Source organism: Cynara cardunculus (genome assembly GCF_001531365.2).
Source record: "Cynara cardunculus var. scolymus isolate 2C chromosome LG 5, CcrdV1, whole genome shotgun sequence".
Lineage (NCBI taxonomy): Eukaryota > Viridiplantae > Streptophyta > Magnoliopsida > Asterales > Asteraceae > Cynara > Cynara cardunculus.
Genome location: NC_037532.1, coordinates 4,228,182 through 4,245,735, shown reverse-complemented (window position 1 = coordinate 4,245,735; position 17,554 = coordinate 4,228,182). Strand labels below are relative to the sequence as shown.

At 35.2% G+C, this 17,554-nt stretch overlaps 2 protein-coding genes across 2 annotated transcripts; both read right to left on the bottom strand.

The window, feature by feature from the left end:
• Window positions 1–610: 610 nt before the first annotated feature.
• On the bottom strand, window positions 611–7,700 carry LOC112513156 (malonyl CoA-acyl carrier protein transacylase). Its single transcript, XM_025119319.1, has 10 exons — window positions 7,298–7,700; window positions 5,636–5,721; window positions 5,429–5,495; window positions 4,611–4,753; window positions 3,665–3,713; window positions 3,138–3,275; window positions 2,281–2,361; window positions 1,812–1,988; window positions 1,364–1,450; window positions 611–948 (listed from the first exon to the last, which is right to left on the bottom strand). The coding sequence occupies exons 1-10, from the start codon at window positions 7,628–7,630 to the stop codon at window positions 886–888; spliced, it is 1,224 nt and encodes a 407-aa protein (XP_024975087.1). The 5' UTR covers window positions 7,631–7,700; the 3' UTR covers window positions 611–885.
• A 2,471-nt stretch (window positions 7,701–10,171) lies between these two features.
• On the bottom strand, window positions 10,172–17,064 carry LOC112512512 (shewanella-like protein phosphatase 1). Its single transcript, XM_025118508.1, has 10 exons — window positions 16,799–17,064; window positions 14,957–15,057; window positions 14,689–14,802; window positions 14,101–14,313; window positions 13,805–13,940; window positions 13,228–13,403; window positions 12,993–13,081; window positions 12,665–12,734; window positions 12,456–12,553; window positions 10,172–10,488 (listed from the first exon to the last, which is right to left on the bottom strand). The coding sequence occupies exons 1-9, from the start codon at window positions 16,986–16,988 to the stop codon at window positions 12,467–12,469; spliced, it is 1,176 nt and encodes a 391-aa protein (XP_024974276.1). The 5' UTR covers window positions 16,989–17,064; the 3' UTR covers window positions 10,172–10,488; window positions 12,456–12,466.
• Window positions 17,065–17,554: the final 490 nt, after the last annotated feature.

Below are 17,554 nucleotides of genomic sequence, written 5' to 3'. Positions count from 1 at the left end.
GATACTTATTTATAATTAATAATTGATATTAATGAGGGTTATAATTGAAAAAAAGTAACAAAAGTTACTCCCACTACATTTCAATAAGCTAGCTTAACTAATATCCATCCAAATATATACTCAAAAAATAAATTAGCTTATGTTTGCCAAACAATACATAAACCACTATCAAACAGTCATGTATAGCTAACCAGATAAACCATAACTCCCGTTAAGTTGCTGACAAACTCTAAGGGGTTGTTTGTTTACCTCTTAATAGTTCAATTAAGAGGCAACATCTGAATCATTAAGAGGTGAATCTTGTTTGGCGAAAAAAAGTCTGCATACTAATGATTTTAAAACTCTCTGAATGATTTTGTATCATGAGCCTCCCTTAACCATTAAACATCCTGATTTCATTGTAAACAATTATATTTCATTTTGCACTATATCATAAAAGTCTCTCAATCATTCTGACCATTTAATCATTATGTACCAAATCATTCAACAACTGCCAAATAACCCCAAAGATGTTAATTAATTCATGGTGTTCAAAATGTAAATGATCAAACAAGCAGTTTGTCTCTTAGGAAGTTGATTATGTAAAACTGCATATGCTTGCATCCTGTTCGATAAAATGTCTTAATGACATGAGCTTTTGCATTGCAGGTTTATAAGATTATAAATTGCAGCATCGCGAATCGATCGTGTGCTGAAATGGAACTTAACTTGAAGAGAATAAAACCGCGATTCAAATACAATAACTAACAACAGCTTATAATAATCGTACACAAAACTCAACTACATCGATTTGCTCTCTCTATCATAGAAGCTCAAAAACCCTTTATGCTCTTACTAGAAGAAGACGACTTGAAATGCTGTGATTATTGTAACGGCAATAAATTCTTACACGCTAATGTTCTCAATGGGCGATGTTTTGTCCATTCTCTTCACAATCCCAGCAATAACCTAATTTTACATTCAAATTGGTGGATGTTTGTTAAGAAACACAGTTAAAGATAGAAAGAAGCATACAACGAGAAGGGTTTTCGTGTAACTAGATCAGGGCAAAATGCGTAAAAATACAGCAAAGCTTGGTTTATATTCTATTTAGCACAACGATGATATAACAAAGTTTCAATGTTTCTTATTTTGTACCTATTTTGACCGATAACTTGTTGATGTTGTAACATTTGATGACATGGATACTCGTTTATAAAAGAGTTACAATAAACTTGACATCCATGTCATCAACAAGATCAGCAAGTTACCAGTCAAAATGGATAATATTTTTTGTTAAATTAAATAGGAATTAAGGAAATTTCGTTCAATTTTGATACATTTTGTCCATTAGGATGCAATTTAACAATAGGCCGGATTCTACCTTTCCAGGTCCAAGTTCATAACTCTTTTCCAGTCCCCTTGATAGAAGAGTCTTCACCGTCGTCTCCCATTGAACGGGTGATGTAACCTGCGACGATAATTATTACACATTTTAATTAACTACATGACAATTTTACCCTTAATAATAGAGGGAGTAATGAGTTTCTTCATTCATGATGAATAACATGATACAATATTCATGATGAATAACATGATACAATATTCATGATGAATAACATGATAAAAGATTCATGATGAATGTTGTGGCAGATATTCATGATGCATATTATTCATCATGAATACTCACAAAAAGGGTGGTTTTGGGTTCCTAATGTATTTAAGGTTCCCAGATGAACTTGCCTCTGTCTAGATATAATGTATCTATTTACATGCTGATATCATCGCAAACATAGGTTTATAGTGGGAAAGCAAAAACATTAGCGGCTAACCTGACAAGCCAAGATTTTCTTGATTGTTTCGGGGTCTGCATGTGGTTGTGCATCAACATTAGATATAACTGGTATTCTTGGAGTTCTGATTTGGGTTGATGCCAATGCGGACTCCAGTTTGGACACAGCCGGATTCATGAATCTGGTGTGGAAGGCCCCACCAACAGCAAGGCGCACCTACGAAAGAAAAAGACAAGTATTTAACCAAATGTTGCTAGAAAATAGAACCCAGAATCAGTTTTCCATCCGTCCTAAAATAAGTGTCCATATATTTTAGTTTGTCCTGGTACAAGTGTGTGACTACTTCCCAATTCTACCCTTAATTATGAGATGAAGAAATTCATTACTCCCTCTATGATTATGGGTAATATTGTCAGTTCACATTTCTATAATTGTATGCCCTTTTTTTCATTGTGACATTTATTTTGGGACGAAGGGAGTAGTTGACGATTAAAAGGTGGGGAATTACCGTCATTCGAGCCTTGAATGATTTTGCTTTCGCTTCCACAGCTTCAATTCCTTTCACGCCTCCAGAGACTGCGTAGTTTCCCTGCACAGTAGAACAGGATATGAGTGGACATTTGAAAAAAAGGAAGTACGATTTCGAGTTTTGAGGTCAAATATATTAATTGTCCGATTCAAAGTTCATATGGGTTCTGTAACAAGTTCAACGAACTTTTCTAGTAAATGGTAGTAATTGCTACAAAACTTTTCAAGTGTTATCAAGTTTTTCTTGTAATATTTGGCTCCAAAGCCAAATTATATCGAAAAATTGTCTAAAATAGCCATTTTTGAACCAAGCCCCCCCCCCCCCCAAATTCACTTTATAACCGCTTTTCTACATAATTGACCGAAATAGCCAAGATTTCGCAWGTRGCACTYTARCAACTYGYGAAATCCACTTTTTATGAATATAATATTCATAAAGGAGCAATTTCGCAAGTTACTAAAGTGCTAGGTGCAAAATGCTGACGTGAAAATGCCACTTGCGCAACTTGATAAAGTGCTACTAAAGTCGTTAAACTATTACTTACCCAACTTGCTAAAGTGCTACTTGCCATGTCAGCATTTTGCAAGTAGCACTTAGCAACTTGCTAAAAGGTTACTTTATGAATATTAAATTCATAAAAAGTCGATTTTGCAAGTTGCTAAAGTGCTACTTGTGAAATCTTGGCTATTTTGGTCGATTGAGTAAAAAAGCGGCAATAAAATGAATTGGGGAGTCTGAAATTCTGGACAATTTCCCCACTTATATCTTTTTTTCCAAACAAAAGAAGCATGCTTTATACGATATAGGGGTAAAATAGTAATTTAGGTGAGCATTACAGTGCATAAGAAATTCGCTATTTGAACTTTCTCGGCTTCCTCAACTTCTTCATTTGCTGCATCACAGAGTTGTTGCACCTTATCAGAATCTAGTCCGATGATGCTAACCATAGCACCTTTAGCGGCATCCGCAGCTTCCTGAGGATTACAATACCACAAATATTTGAATCTTTTAAGAAGCCCTGAAGATAACAAGAAAAATCCCCGGTGGCCAGTGGCGGATCCAGAAATCTTGGAGATGGGAGTCAGGATTTAAGTAACATAATATAAAATATAATAAATAATTTTTCTTGGTGGTAATGTAGAGTCAAACTTTATACTTTTGAGGGTCAAAAGAGGTATTAGAAAAACAAAATCTTGAAACTTTATGGGTGTCAAGTGACCCCCCAAGCTAATGAATATATCCGCCCCTGCCAGTGGCCCTGAGGAGACTCGGACTAGCGACCTGTGGGGAATAGCCCCAAGGTCTGGCCTTTATTTGCCGGTTTTCTTATAATGGCATATGACAATATCCTTCGTTCACTTACCTGCATTGCTTCACCTCTCAGTTTAACCAGCTTGAGACCATCCTCGAAGCTAATGATAATTAAGAAATATATACATTGTAAGGAGAAAAGGGGTGACACGAAATAAGATGAAAATAAAGAAAGATCATGTGACACAAAGATATATAAAATACCAATATGAACCTAGCAAACGGATGAATGATGATGAATTGTTTAGGGAACTTTAATAAGCTTGTGATTGTAATTTGTGAAGTCATGAAATTGGCAATAATTTTCATCTTGGGATGTCTATGAAAATCGAAAGCCCATTTCTTAACAAAGTTTGATTAAGTTCCTATTTAGTGTAACGAAGAAACTTTTTTTCCCAGTCGATGTAACAAATTATAAAATTTTCCTATTCTGATCGGTAACCTACTGATCTTGTAATATCTGATGATGTGGATATCTTTTACAAAAGCATTACAGCAAAGTGGACGATAAACTTGATATCCACATCATCAAATGTTATAAGATCAGCAGGTTACGGGCCAAATGGGAAAACGAATAGGAAATTTTGAAACTTTTACATTGGTTGATAAGTACATTATTTATACACAACAAAACTCACAGTACTCCTCATCTTTGGTGAGGTTTAAACCTTTGACCTCCAGGGAGGTAGTACAGGTAACCCAGGTACCGCTAGGTTAATGACCCTTTGGTGGAAAAAGAAAATCTTTGTTACACTAAATAGGAGCTAAGACAAAATTCTTTAATTTTGATGCATTTTGCCCTTTTTTTCGTTATCGACGGGTGTTTTAGACATTTGTAATGGTTAAATATTTCTTTTAAACAAAATTTAGCGCCAAAAGTTGCATTTTTCATGGGACGTTAATCAAACAAATATAGGAAAATCTGTCAACAAGACATTGCTAACTAATAAGTAATAGTAATAGTGGAATTTAATGTTTTATTTAATTGGATGGCTTACCTAAATGCTCCAGCAAATGCAAGAGCTGTGTATTCTCCCAAGCTTAGCCCACATGTAACGTCCACAGAATCAATTATCTGTTGACCTCCATCACGGGCACGTAGTATCTCTACTGCAGCTAGACTAGTAACATAGATGGCTGGCTGCAAAATTACAGAATGATATACCAATAAGAGAAGTCTACGTTTTAGGGTGCGTTTAACACGCAAACAGGGACTGGACGTGCGAGAGTGAGGTAAGGGTACAAGAATTGTCAAAGGTTTTATGGTTTTAATTTGACATGGGTAGTTTAGTAATGTACCAATCTTGTCTCTTCTTCCTAATGTTTGTTCCACTTGTTTTGGTGGGGCAAAAAAAAAAAGCAATCCGGCTTGTCCTATCCCAGTCTAATGTCACGCCAAACTAGGACAGCAAGTTTTTGTTTTTTCCTATCCTGTCATGCGTACCAAACGCACCCTAAAAGATTATTCATCATAAGAGGGCCGGGTTCATTTAGAAACCTTAAATATTTTAGGAACCAAGCAACCACCTATTTTCTAAGTATCAAGATGAATATCATTCATCATGAATATTTTATCACGTTATTCATCATGAATATTTTATCACGTTATTCATCATGAATATTTTATCACGTTATTCATCATGAATACTCACAAAAAGGGTGGTTCCTAGGTTCCTAAATGAACCACCCTCTATCAATCGGAATAACTAAAACCTACTACCCCTTAACCATGTATAAGAAGCATCCGTTACTTGCACACTAGTTTGCCATCTTTTGAATATAGTAAACCAAAAGAGAAAATACTATGGAAACTTGCCTGACTTAAAACAGTGGAATCCAACTTTTCTTTTGGGCCGTTAATGCAAACATCCAAAATGTCAAACCTTCATGCAAAGATAATTATTGGTTTGAAATCAGCGACGACAATTATTTTACTGAAATGTAGAATAACTGATGAGAAACAGGTGATTTAAGCTGATCTAAAGCATTTATCATATTTTGACAAAGAAATTATCATGCGCACCCTAAAATTTCATTTGCCTTGTTGTACAACTGTGCAGCAGCTGGCACCTTTTGAGCTTCCTGTCCCATTCCAACAGCTTGTGCACCCTGAAACAAAATTATGAGAAAACCTCGAACTTTACAAGTATAAAACAAAAGCATGTAATTTGAAAGAGAAAATTTGATTAAAAATGTAATATGAAACATGATTTTGTTCGATACAGTGGACAAGACAGAACAAAAAAGGGATCACTGTTCCATGTTTGGCATGAGTTTTATGTGGAACAGAGGAAAAAAGTGGAACAGGCGTGTTCCACCCCCATCCCATGGAACAAAGTAGAAAAAGCCTATATTTTACTTGTAAATCCTCAAAATAAAACCTCATTCCCTTCTAAAACATCAAATACGCTTCCCTAATCCATTCTTTAAATTTTATTTATCGTAATTTATCTTCTTTAAACTTTCACTTTATTGTACTCAAAATACTATTTTTTATACATTTTCTCTATTTTGGTTAATTTATGAAATTTATTAAATATAAGTAATAAAAACATAATATAGAAAAGGTAAAAATAAAAATTGGAAATTACATAAACTTCATATTTTGGTGTCGTTTTAATCGTCTTGACGAAAACTTTATAATGATATATTTTGCTACAAAAGATAATTATTTTATTATAATTTTTAATAAATTACATAAATTAATCAAAAAACTGGTCATTTTATCGGTCCTTCCTGTCATGTCCTGTTTTGTCTTGTCATGTCCTATCAAGGTACCAAACGCACCGGAAGCATGTGTTTGGTAATGCGGACAGGATTGGACGAGAGAGAGGTATGCGGGTGAAAGAATTCTGGAAGGTATTAGGGTTTTAATTATACATAGTAAGTTACCAATTTTGTCACATCTCCCCTGATTTTTGTTTCACTTATTTTGGGGGGACAAAAAAATGTATTTTCCGACTAGAGTCCTGTCTTGTACGAGTCTAATGTCACGCCAAACGTGGGAGATACAAGTTGCTGTACTCTCTTGTTCTGCGTACAGAACACACCCTAATAGCCAAGCTATCGTTTATTAGCAAATCCCGACACATGCTCCTTTCAACGATATATTATGGTTTTTGAATTCTACAGAAGCATATGATCCATCATTTCTGCACCAAACAATATTCACCGCACAAAAGACAGCTTAAAAGCTACATGATTCTCGATCCATCCCAAAAAAGAGTCTACATTCGACCCTTGAGGGTCTGATTTCAGATGTAAATTAGACAAAGATTATATCAAATTATCAACAAACAAAAACATCTCGAAACTAAAAGGCTAAAGACATCAAAATGGACTTTTCTTCGATTGAAGGAGGTATGTTTTAGCAGCTTTTTTATATGAGATTATCCTCTTGGTAATTTCGTGATACACTGGCCAAATTGAGCTATTTCACTCAGGATTTCTCTATATTTTCTGGAATTCCTCCAACGCCCCTTCAAAACACACACTTTTTTATGCATTTTGAGCTACCAATTTCTAGTGAACAAAAGTTACAGGCTACATTTCTAGTGAATTCTGTAGCTGGAGTGAAAAATATAACAACTGTACATGAATTAACAGTAATTTCCAGAGATTCTTTTAACATTTTGCATTCAACTAGATAATTAAACCAAACAGCTTAATTATAATCTAATCTAACCTGACCAGGAAAGAGGAAGGCATTGGTAGGTTTATAGTCGGCAAACAAAGCATCAGCAACTGCAGTGGTAGATCCAACCGATACGCTCATAGAAACCCTAGATTTCTCCAAATTAAGACGACGAAACCCATGTTTAAAACCCCCAAAACAAACAGAAGATGAACTCTTGGACGACAACGAATCAAGAGCATCAAAAGACACCTGATGATTCAGTGAGACCGAGGGAAGCAGTAGAGACGATGAAGCCATTGTAGGGAGGAGATTGAAACTAGAAAAGGATCTGAGAAATCGAGGAGGGTTGAATCTAAGGAGAGATTGGTGGGAAATGAGCATTCATTCAGTGATTTTGATTTTGAATATATATAGATGAAATTGCAGCGGAGATTTCAAGGGAAAAAGAGAGCCAAGATATGGGGAGGCCTGAAAAATCCTATGAAATATGCCAACTGCCAACGTTTGGATTGATGTTTTCTACATAAGTTTGAAGTTTGACACTTTACCCCCCTTTTTAAAAAACTCATTCACAACTAGGACCATCAAGATGTGTTTGTTATGCAGATTGGACTCTGACTCGACAGGATTTAAGGATTGTTTGGCAGTTGCTCTGATGCACAATTATTAAGTAGTCAGAATGATTAAGAGGTTCTTATAATATTATGCAAAATGAAATATAATTATTTAGTAATTATTCAGAATTAAATTAGGATGTTAAATGGTTAAGAGAGATCCAAGATACAAAACCATTCAAAAAGTTTTAGAATCATCAAGAGGCAGACTTTTTTTTGGCCAAACAAGATTCACCACTTAGCGATTCAGAGACTGTCTCTTAATGAAACTATTAAGAGGTAAACAAACAACTCTTTAACGAATGAGACTATGAGAATAAGGTGGGTAGTTGAAAGAATTATAGAAAGTTTTAGGGTTGTAATTCTTTTTTATTTTTTTTAGAGTAAATTATGTTTTTCGTCCCTAGGTTTGTTAAAACTTGCGATTTATGTTCTTGCGGTTTTTTTCCAATAATTTGTAATTCATTGTTATTTTTGTTATTATGATTTACAATTTATTGTTGTTTCAGTCCTTGTGGTTTACATTTATTGTTTTTTGTCCCTTGTACTTAAAACTAGAAATTAGTTCAAGGATGAAAATCGTAATTTACTCTTTTTTAAGTTGTAGTTTGACATTGGTAGCTTGGTGTATCTGTACCAATTTTTCTATGAGGTGGATAAATTTGTTTGTCTAGATGAATCGACAGTGTTCACTTTTTCATCTGAATAAATAATCTGAATGACAAAAATAGCCTATTTATCTCTCGGTATCAATTATGTGAAGTTGTGATTCATCAATCGATTTCATACCTAAAACAAAGTGCTGAATGATTAAGCAATCAGAATTATTAAGAGGCTCTCATGATATAATGCAAAATGAAATATAATTGTTTTGTAATTGTGTACAATGAAATTAGGGCTCTTAATGGTTAAGGGAAATCCATGATACAAAATCATTCAGAAGGTTTTAGAACCATTAAAAGGCAGATTTTTTTTTGCCAAACAAGATTCACCTCTTAATGATTCAGATGTTGCATCTTAATGGAACTACTAAAATATAAACAAACAACCCCTAAGGTGTATTTTGGGATATAGCATTAGTAAAAAGTACAGGTATATTGGAGCATCTCTAACAGATTCTCTAAAATGGAGAACCAACGTTCAAAATCTCTAAAAAAATTGTATTCAATTCCAACAGATTCTTTATTTTAGATATTACATCATTAATTATATCACATCGTTTCATTACAAAGTACGTGAAAAGTCGTCAAAATGTCAAAAATAAGCACCTTTGTTAATAAATGTCCGTCGTAAAAGGTGGTCCTAAAGGACAGCCTAGAAAAAATTCACTAAGATCAACATGCCCACATCAATTGAAATTAAGATGCACGTCATTAAAGGGCTATTTATTAAAAGCTTATCTGATAAGCATTTATAGGGTGTCATTTAACTTATCGGGTGAGCATGGCAAGAACCAAAAATTTTACCTGGTAAGCGCTAATATTAGGATGATAACTCTTGTCTCTAAGCGTTTATCTGTTAAGCATTTGATAAACAGCTCTTAACTTTATTGTTAAATGAGCTTTATTACCACTCTCTCTGTCCAAAATAAGTATCTGCATTTTTATTTTTATTTATCTCAAATTAAGTGTCCACCGTTAAAAGCAAATTACTGCTTTACCCTTATGAGATGGAGAAATTCAATTACTCCATCTATCATTAACAATAAAGTTATCATTTAGTTAATTAAAAAAGTAATAATTACACATTTCTAAAATTGCGTCTTTCTCATCGTGGTCGTTTATTTTGGGACGGATGGAGGAATAGTTTCTATAATCATGCGTGTCTATGCTATGTAGTGACTAGCGAGCACCTTAATTATTTCATGAGGGCTTAAAGTTAACAGTCAAACAAACCCTCCAGTGGCCTTAACTGCACCTGAAAGGGTGACATTTGAGAAGCAATACCAAGGTCTTACCGAGAACAACAACTACGCTCAATATTCAAACCTTTGACCCTGTCATTCTGGCGTTTTTTGTGACAAAACTGGGGAGATGGTTGTCACAACCTTCAAATGACATGACTTTACATAGTTTTTTTTATTATTAACCTGGATATCTAACCCGCTATGCGAGCCGACTAATCTCAGAGTCACCACCTGCTTTGCAGATAGCCCGGAGTCACCGCATTTGAAGCGGCCTCAAGGAGATTTTTATTCCTCCTTGGATTTGAACCTGGGACCTCCAACATAACCGTGTAAAAAGGTCACGTTTTGCATGGTGCAACGAAACAACCATGTCAAAAGCTCCTGCATCTGGCATAAAATCTTGAAAAACACTAAAATATTTGTTTGTAAATCAACCAAACAAGTTTTATTCCATAAGAGCCTATTATTCTGAAACTCCACCCCCTCTCTGTTAGAACATTTCAGTGAAAGACATAATAAATAACCATATGGTTTATATACATAGACCCCCAATATAAACACTAAAATTTTATTGCAAGTGGCTTTGCATTCTATTCTAAGATATACCAACTTTTGTGCCATGACTTCCAAGCCCAATGAATACTCAAATCGCCCGTGGCCTGGGCGCCTTGCCTTAGAGGACCAAGATCATATTATGGTTTCAACTTCAAGAGATTGCCCTGCGGATAAGTCACCGAGTGTGCTCAAATGTTAGATACTGAAACGATGGTTTTAGCATTTTTAGTTGCTACTCTTCAAGAAAGCTATTTTCGGTTGATATAATGACATGTTAAAAGAACTAAATGCATGCGTACATGCGAATATGATGATATATGCGTGGTGCGACGTATAAGAAAATATACATATGAAGTATGAACATTAAAACAATGCCAAGGTATGACAATACTCCTTATGGACGTAGAATATCAATTTTTTTGCATTTTGGAAATGGTGTTTTTTGTAGCCATAGGCCTTTTTGCGACCTCTACTTATCCCATGGGGACCTAAGATAACAGCCAGAAAAATCGCGGTGGTCTTGATGAGACTCTAGCTGGCAACCTACGGGAGAAACCTAAAGGCGGACCCATAAATTTTTTCAAGTAGTGGCACAATTTGACTATAAAAAATATATAATACTTTTTTCACAATATTAATATAGATCTGTTGATTGGTTCTTTGTCCTTGCATAGAAAATACCAATCTTCGAGTCTGGTCTACATATATTTTAAAGGGCAAATTGCATGAAAAAGTAACATACTTTAACTTGATTCCTATTTTGGGTAACATACTTTTAAAACTTCTATTTTGGTACCTAAGATGTAAAGTTTTAAACATTTAAGCACCCGGGTAACTGGTTGAAGTATTAACCGATTATCATGCTGATGTGGCGAGTGATGTGGTATCCAACTTGGTATTATTTGCTGACGTGGTGTGACGTGGATTTTTTTAAATCTAAAATTAGTCTTTTTTTTAGTCTAAAATTAGTCTTCACCGAGTTGCCCAGGTACTTAAATGTTTAAACCTTTACATCTTAGGTACCAAAATGAAAGTTTTGAAAGTACGTTACCCAAAATAGGAATCAAGTTAAAGTACGTTACTTTTTCATGCAATTTCCCTATTTTAAAAACATAAGAGGTATATAAAAAACAACAAATTGACAACAGTGAGACTCGAACCTGAAGGCAGAAGCATTTATCAATCTTAGCAAGTCTTGTGTTAATATTTTTAGTTTCAAAACTATATGGTGGCACCCAACAAAACAATACGGTGGCACCCTTCAGAAATGTAATTTTTTTCCCTTTACGACGGAACCATGAAAAGATGGCCCGTGCCACCGTATCTATCCATGTGGGTACACCCCTGGAAGAACACCAAGGCCTGACCTGTATTTGCCGGTTGAGCTAACCCCCAAGGTTAATGGTCTTTGCCTTTGTTTGTTGTCAACACTAAGAGCATGTTTACTAAAAGTTTTGGACTAACGGGCATTTACCAAACGCTTACTGGCAAGAGTCGCCACTTTCTATTACCTTACCAATCATCAAAATGGATTAATGGTAAGCATTTATAACCTGGTAAGTGCTTACAATGTAAGAGTCATCATCCTCACTTACTAGATAAGACTCTTGATCCTTGTCTTCCCCTTTACCAGGTAAGATTCTCAGCCCTTGTTATGTTCACCCGATAAAGTAATTGAACCAGTAAGCGCTTACCAAGGTAAGTGTTTAGGAACGGCCCTTAAGTGTTGACTCAGGTAAGAGGTTTTACACAAGTGCCGACTAGAAGTTGTTGTTTACCAAATGTTTTTTTATAAAGCAGTGACTGAATAAAAGTGACCATTATACCCTATGTCTAAAGTAAGTGCTAAATGAAAATTGTTGTTTACCAAATGTTTTGTCTTAAATGCCGACTGAAAATTGCTGTTTACCGAAGGATCATAATGGCATCATACCTAGACCTCATTGATGCAATGCAACATGCTTGTATGAAGAGAAGCTTAGAATTGTACCTTGTGAAGTTGTGATCATTTACATTTAACCAATTGCTTGAAGGGTATTTTAATTTCTTAGGCATTTGACTAATGGTCAAACACTTCTATTCAACTATGTGTACAACAAGTAAGATATTTGAAAGAAGCTTTTAATGGTACCTTGCGGTTATTTACAGAAAATCAGCAGCCTGAAGTTCACTGAATGTGTCTGATTCGCTCCTTATTACCCTCGTTTTATCGCCTCTTATTTCTAGAACCTGGTGAATTCGGTATCATATCAAATGTTTTCATCATTACGTAAAACATGTTTATCTTGATACATGTGTAGATTACATGAAAGACATCATGTAAAAAAGACGAGGCTTTACCTCAGGCCTTGAATCATGAACTCCACTAGACATCCCCACATCAACGCGCCAAATGCTACAGTTATATTTACTGCATGCCATAAAAAATATTCTTTGAAATTAACATTGAAACATGGGTTATAATCTATGAAAATATTGGTCACTTGCTCCCACCATGCCATAAAACTTGCACTTTGATTCGACATGTTATTAGATATTTGATTATAGATCAATTTCTAAAATAACTTCCGATAAAGACAAATAAAGGATCTTGTGAACCCAACTCAATACTATCAATTTATTTGTAATGATGATAACTGGAAATCAGCAAATAATGATGATTGCTTACCAATTCACTCCTGTAGTTTGTGGAGTATGTCCCACCACCATTGCTTTTGCGCCAACTACTTGAAGAGTACTGTCGAGAATAGATTGAATCTGTGGAACAAACGTGTTTTATTTGAAGAAAATGATAGTGAATACATAATATCAATAATTCTGGATTCATGAGTTCGTTTATGTTGGCTGAAATTTGGGGAACAAAAAAGGGAATGGGAATATATCACGTAACCAAGTCTGCTCACCTGTTCAATGTGATAGTCTTCTAAATCAGAGGTATCTCTAGAGTAAAGACGATTCCACACAACGCTATCGTATCCTCTAGTAGCTATGAAAGGTATTTGTGACTCGTTGTCAGCTTCGTCAACGTTCGTCATCCACTTAGATACCTCTTTGTTTATCTTCTCTATGCCATAGGTAACTGCAGTATGACAAAAAAAAATCAGCATTCTCCCCTAAAAAATAATAACCACATTGTCCCAAAATAAATGCAACATTTCCACTTTAAACTAACTTCCAATCTGAAGTTACATATTTGCGCATTAGCCGTTATTGCAAGATATTGATGGGATTTGGTTAAGTCTACGCGATTCTCCTGAATTGTCATTATTGAGGTGTACTATATTTAGTAATAGTCAAAGCACTCCAGTTAGCCGTTGCATTTATTTTGGGATTATGGAGGCGTACTATATTTAGTAATAGTCAAAGCCAGTTAACCGTTGCATTTATTTTGGGACACAGAAAAAACTGGAAAAGAAATGCTTACAAGAGAAACTTGAGCTTGTGAAATACAATAGCTACATCTTTTATAAGAGTGCTTACCATGGTGGGGAAGAAGTCCGCCATGACAGAAGACCCAATCGTCAACTTTAAGAACAACAGGATGTCGCGCCAATTCAGATGCCAACGGACCCCCAGGTCTTAAAAGGACCGACCTTGCAATTACTCCCTTTTGCCGCTGTCCTAATTTTTGGATAAGTCAATCAGAATCCCATCACTTTGTGTTAGAAATGAGAAAGGAGATGCAATATTACCAATGCCATCATGATCATCACAAAGAAAACGTTGCAGAAGTAAGTTTAACACAAAGCTAGCCCAAATTTCCATGAATTGCATACCTTTACCAGGTTCCACGGTCCCCAAGAACTCTCTGACATTTTACGTTCACCTTTCCAACTTCCAGATACTTCAGCCCAACTTGAAAAAGCATCTTCCCAGTTATGTCCACAATCATCCAAGTATTCTAGGAAGTCTGAACACTCATCAAATGCGCCAGAATCGACATATCTAAAATCCCCTTCAACATTCATGGTTTCATGATTTCCATTCACCTAACATTATCAAGCGGAAATATAAGATCAACTAATGATGCTATTAAGCTTCCTCCCTCTGTTCCCACAAAAGGATACGAAATTTCACTTTTATAGTCAAACAGACTGCCTTCCAAATTTAACAATGCCATGAACACTTGTACCAAGTTTGAGAATACATTAAATTCCTAATTATATAATAAGTTCTACAAGATGAAAAAACACATTCATACCAATATTAAATATGAAAAGCGGTCCATTTGACTGTAAAGTGAACGCCTACATTGCCTTCTGGAAGAGACAGCATGTTATGTTATTTTAGCAGAGCTGTTCCTCTAAATCACATAACTAAAATAAAGGCCCTATGACCGAATGTATAGGTTCTTGTAAACCCACCTGAAAAACAGCCCCACCATGCTCTTTAGCCTGGATTTGCAGTGATCTCAATAAAGATAATATAGCAATTTCATCTTCACCCCTGTCGAGAATATCTCCAAGCTGAACCAAGACCTGGTTAAAGGGTAAATATGTAAAAAATTGTATCACTTACAATCCTTTATGTATTGCTCAAAGTGTTGGAAAGTAACCCCACTACAATAGGACTTGCTAATCTCACGTAGCATGGGTGTCAAGTACGTAATCATTATGAATAAATAGGGAATACCGTTTCTTGGCCAGTCCACGTGTCTCGACCATCTGAACTCAAGACACCAGCCAACTCAAGGGCACATCTTGCTTTGGCGAGGTCCCCGTGCAAATCCCCAACTAAAAGAATTGATTTCATGAGCCAATATAATGAGTACAATATAAAAGAAATGTGGGAGATATGTCATAAACACACATGAAATGACTGAACTAATAGTGCATGATAGCTGTAACCTAGAGGAATAACATACTTAATCCTTTATAAAATCATAATTAATAGAACTAGGATTAGTTGCAGTACTTATATTTTATTGAGGAGACTTGAAATGAGGCTGCTCTATTTGACAAATAATTCAAAAACCAAGTAATATGTTCAAAAGTGGAGTAAGCCAAAACACAAAGTCTTAAAAAGAACCAAAGGTGAGTAACAAAGAATGTAATCAAGAAGACAAGAATATATACTTCAAATAAGATGTTATAAGCTTTTGAAATAATCAAGAAAAGCTATAAGATACACTGGTGACCTCACAACTAGAATCTACTTCCCAAAAACCGTACAGATCAAGGATACATGTAACTATGAAGGGTATAACTAAATGCATCATGTTATCTTACATAAAGCTGGATTCCTTTTGGAATGAAAAAATATTGGTGTCAAAATGGATGGAGTTGATCTTTAACAAACTGAGATTGCAAAGAACAGTAGCATCATGTGCACCCCAATAGTAACTATTATTATATGATGGTTCATGGTTATACTGCAGGTAATGTGGCATGTGGCCCATAAAGCAAATCAATGGAATAACTTCTCTTTCATTCCAATTTTTCTTATTAAAGCTATAACCTTAAAAACAGAGCTTTCAACTATAAGTAGAACACCTCATCATTAGAAGCCAAAAAATTTCTCATAAAATATTCCAATTTCCAAGAATTATATCCAACTGGGCTTGTCCACGTAGTGGTCGGATTCTCGGGATAATTTAGAAGTCTTTAGTTCAAATCAAACTCTTGGTGTGTCCACTGAATTACGAGGGTGTGTCAACAGTCAACCCTCGTGTGAGGTTTCCCAAATCCTTTAAAAAATATTCCAACAATTACTTCCTGAAATAGGATGCTACATTGGTAGTACAGTTTATCAAAATTCATAGTCATTGACTACTTAGGCTGGTCAGCCCACCTTAAATCTTTGAGCTTCTACATCCATAGCAATTGACCAAAACTCAAAAACCTTCTCGTTATAATGTTAGACATGTTTCTTTTTTAATTTGCACAAGTTCAAATTCAAAATGCTAACTTTAGTAACTGATATTCTTAAAAACAATAGATATTATCATTATGATTATCATCATCATCATTGTCATTATCAATAACTTGGCTGTGCCTTATAGAAGCAGTAATTTAGTTGCACTTAACATGTTTTATAGTAGCATAGTACTCAACCAAATCAAATTCCATTAAAATGGAGTTTCAGAATTTCAAATTCGAATTCGATATATAACTTTGGAACTGAATGCAGAAAAGAATATCATGGATCATAAATCTTTCTCCCTAAGTGAGCCGCACAAAATCCACAGAGCTCTTTAGTTTTATGAAGAAAATATCAATTTAGTGATCCTTCAACCGGTGAATTGATTAAAAACTAAAACTGAAGGTAATGAAATAATTACAACCACCATAATATCTCCATTCGGAAAAAAAATATCATAACTGGGAGAGTAATCAAATAGAAACACTTATAGATGAAATCATGAAAATCTATGTCAATTTTCAATTTAAGAACTACTACCAAATTTGAATCTCAAGAACTCGATACGTAGGGAGAAAGAATTAAACGGAATATTTAACAGTTGAGAGAGCTAACTGGCAACGATGCGGCGACCGGGAGCGGATACGAACGTCGGAGGGTTTCCGGAAATGACAATGGGTTTTAAGGTACCGGCGCCGCTGCCGTAGCTAAGAGAAGCTGATGATGGAACGTCAATTAGCTTGCGAGAATGTTGAGAAGGTGGTTGCATAGGTAAAGAATTGAGCGACAAGGAAGCCATCGCCATTTTTGGATTAGGGAGCTTGAATAACAATGGCGGATCCCGTAAACCACAGCCACGTTTTTTCGATCTCCCCTATCTTGAATTTTTCTCTTCGACGTCTTTCCTTCTCTACTTTCTGAACTTTTCACTAATCTACAATTTTGGTCCCTTAAGTTATAACTTTGTTTTTTACAGTCCCTCAAATCATTCCCAACTTCATATTTGTTTGAATATTCGGTGTTTTTTTTCCCCAACTCTTTAAAACTAACCGATAACCAACATATCGATATGTTCGAATACAATATTTCAAATTTTGTTTACATTCATTGAATTGTAAAGTTCATTTAAAAATAACTACTCATGTTTTTTTATTAACCTGGATATCTAACTAGCTATGCGAGCCGACTAATCTCATGACAACTACATGTTTTGCAGATAGTCCGGAGTCACCGCATTTGAACCTCTATGGCCACAAGGAAATTTTTATTCCTCCTTGGATTTGAACCTGAGACCTCAATGTACTTTTGACCTTTAAAGTCAAGCTCAAATCAATCAGACATCACCCTTGTGGTTAACTACTCATGTTTTAC

Excerpts from the sequence above, each read along its gene's own strand:
- LOC112513156 (XM_025119319.1), bottom strand. The coding sequence starts at position 7,630 with ATGCTCATTTCCCACCAATCTCTCCTTAGATTCAACCCTCCTCGATTT. Across the intron at positions 3,714-4,610 it reads GCATTTGCTGGAGCATTTAG|CTTCGAGGATGGTCTCAAGC; the intron begins GTAAGCCATCCA and ends AATTATCATTAG. Across the intron at positions 1,451-1,811 it reads AGAAAATCTTGGCTTGTCAG|GTTACATCACCCGTTCAATG; the intron begins GTTAGCCGCTAA and ends TTATCGTCGCAG.
- LOC112512512 (XM_025118508.1), bottom strand. The coding sequence starts at position 16,988 with ATGGCGATGGCTTCCTTGTCGCTCAATTCTTTACCTATGCAACCACCT. Across the intron at positions 14,314-14,688 it reads ATGGTGGGGCTGTTTTTCAG|GTGAATGGAAATCATGAAAC; the intron begins GTGGGTTTACAA and ends TGATAATGTTAG. Across the intron at positions 12,735-12,992 it reads CAAACTACAGGAGTGAATTG|TAAATATAACTGTAGCATTT; the intron begins GTAAGCAATCAT and ends TATGGCATGCAG.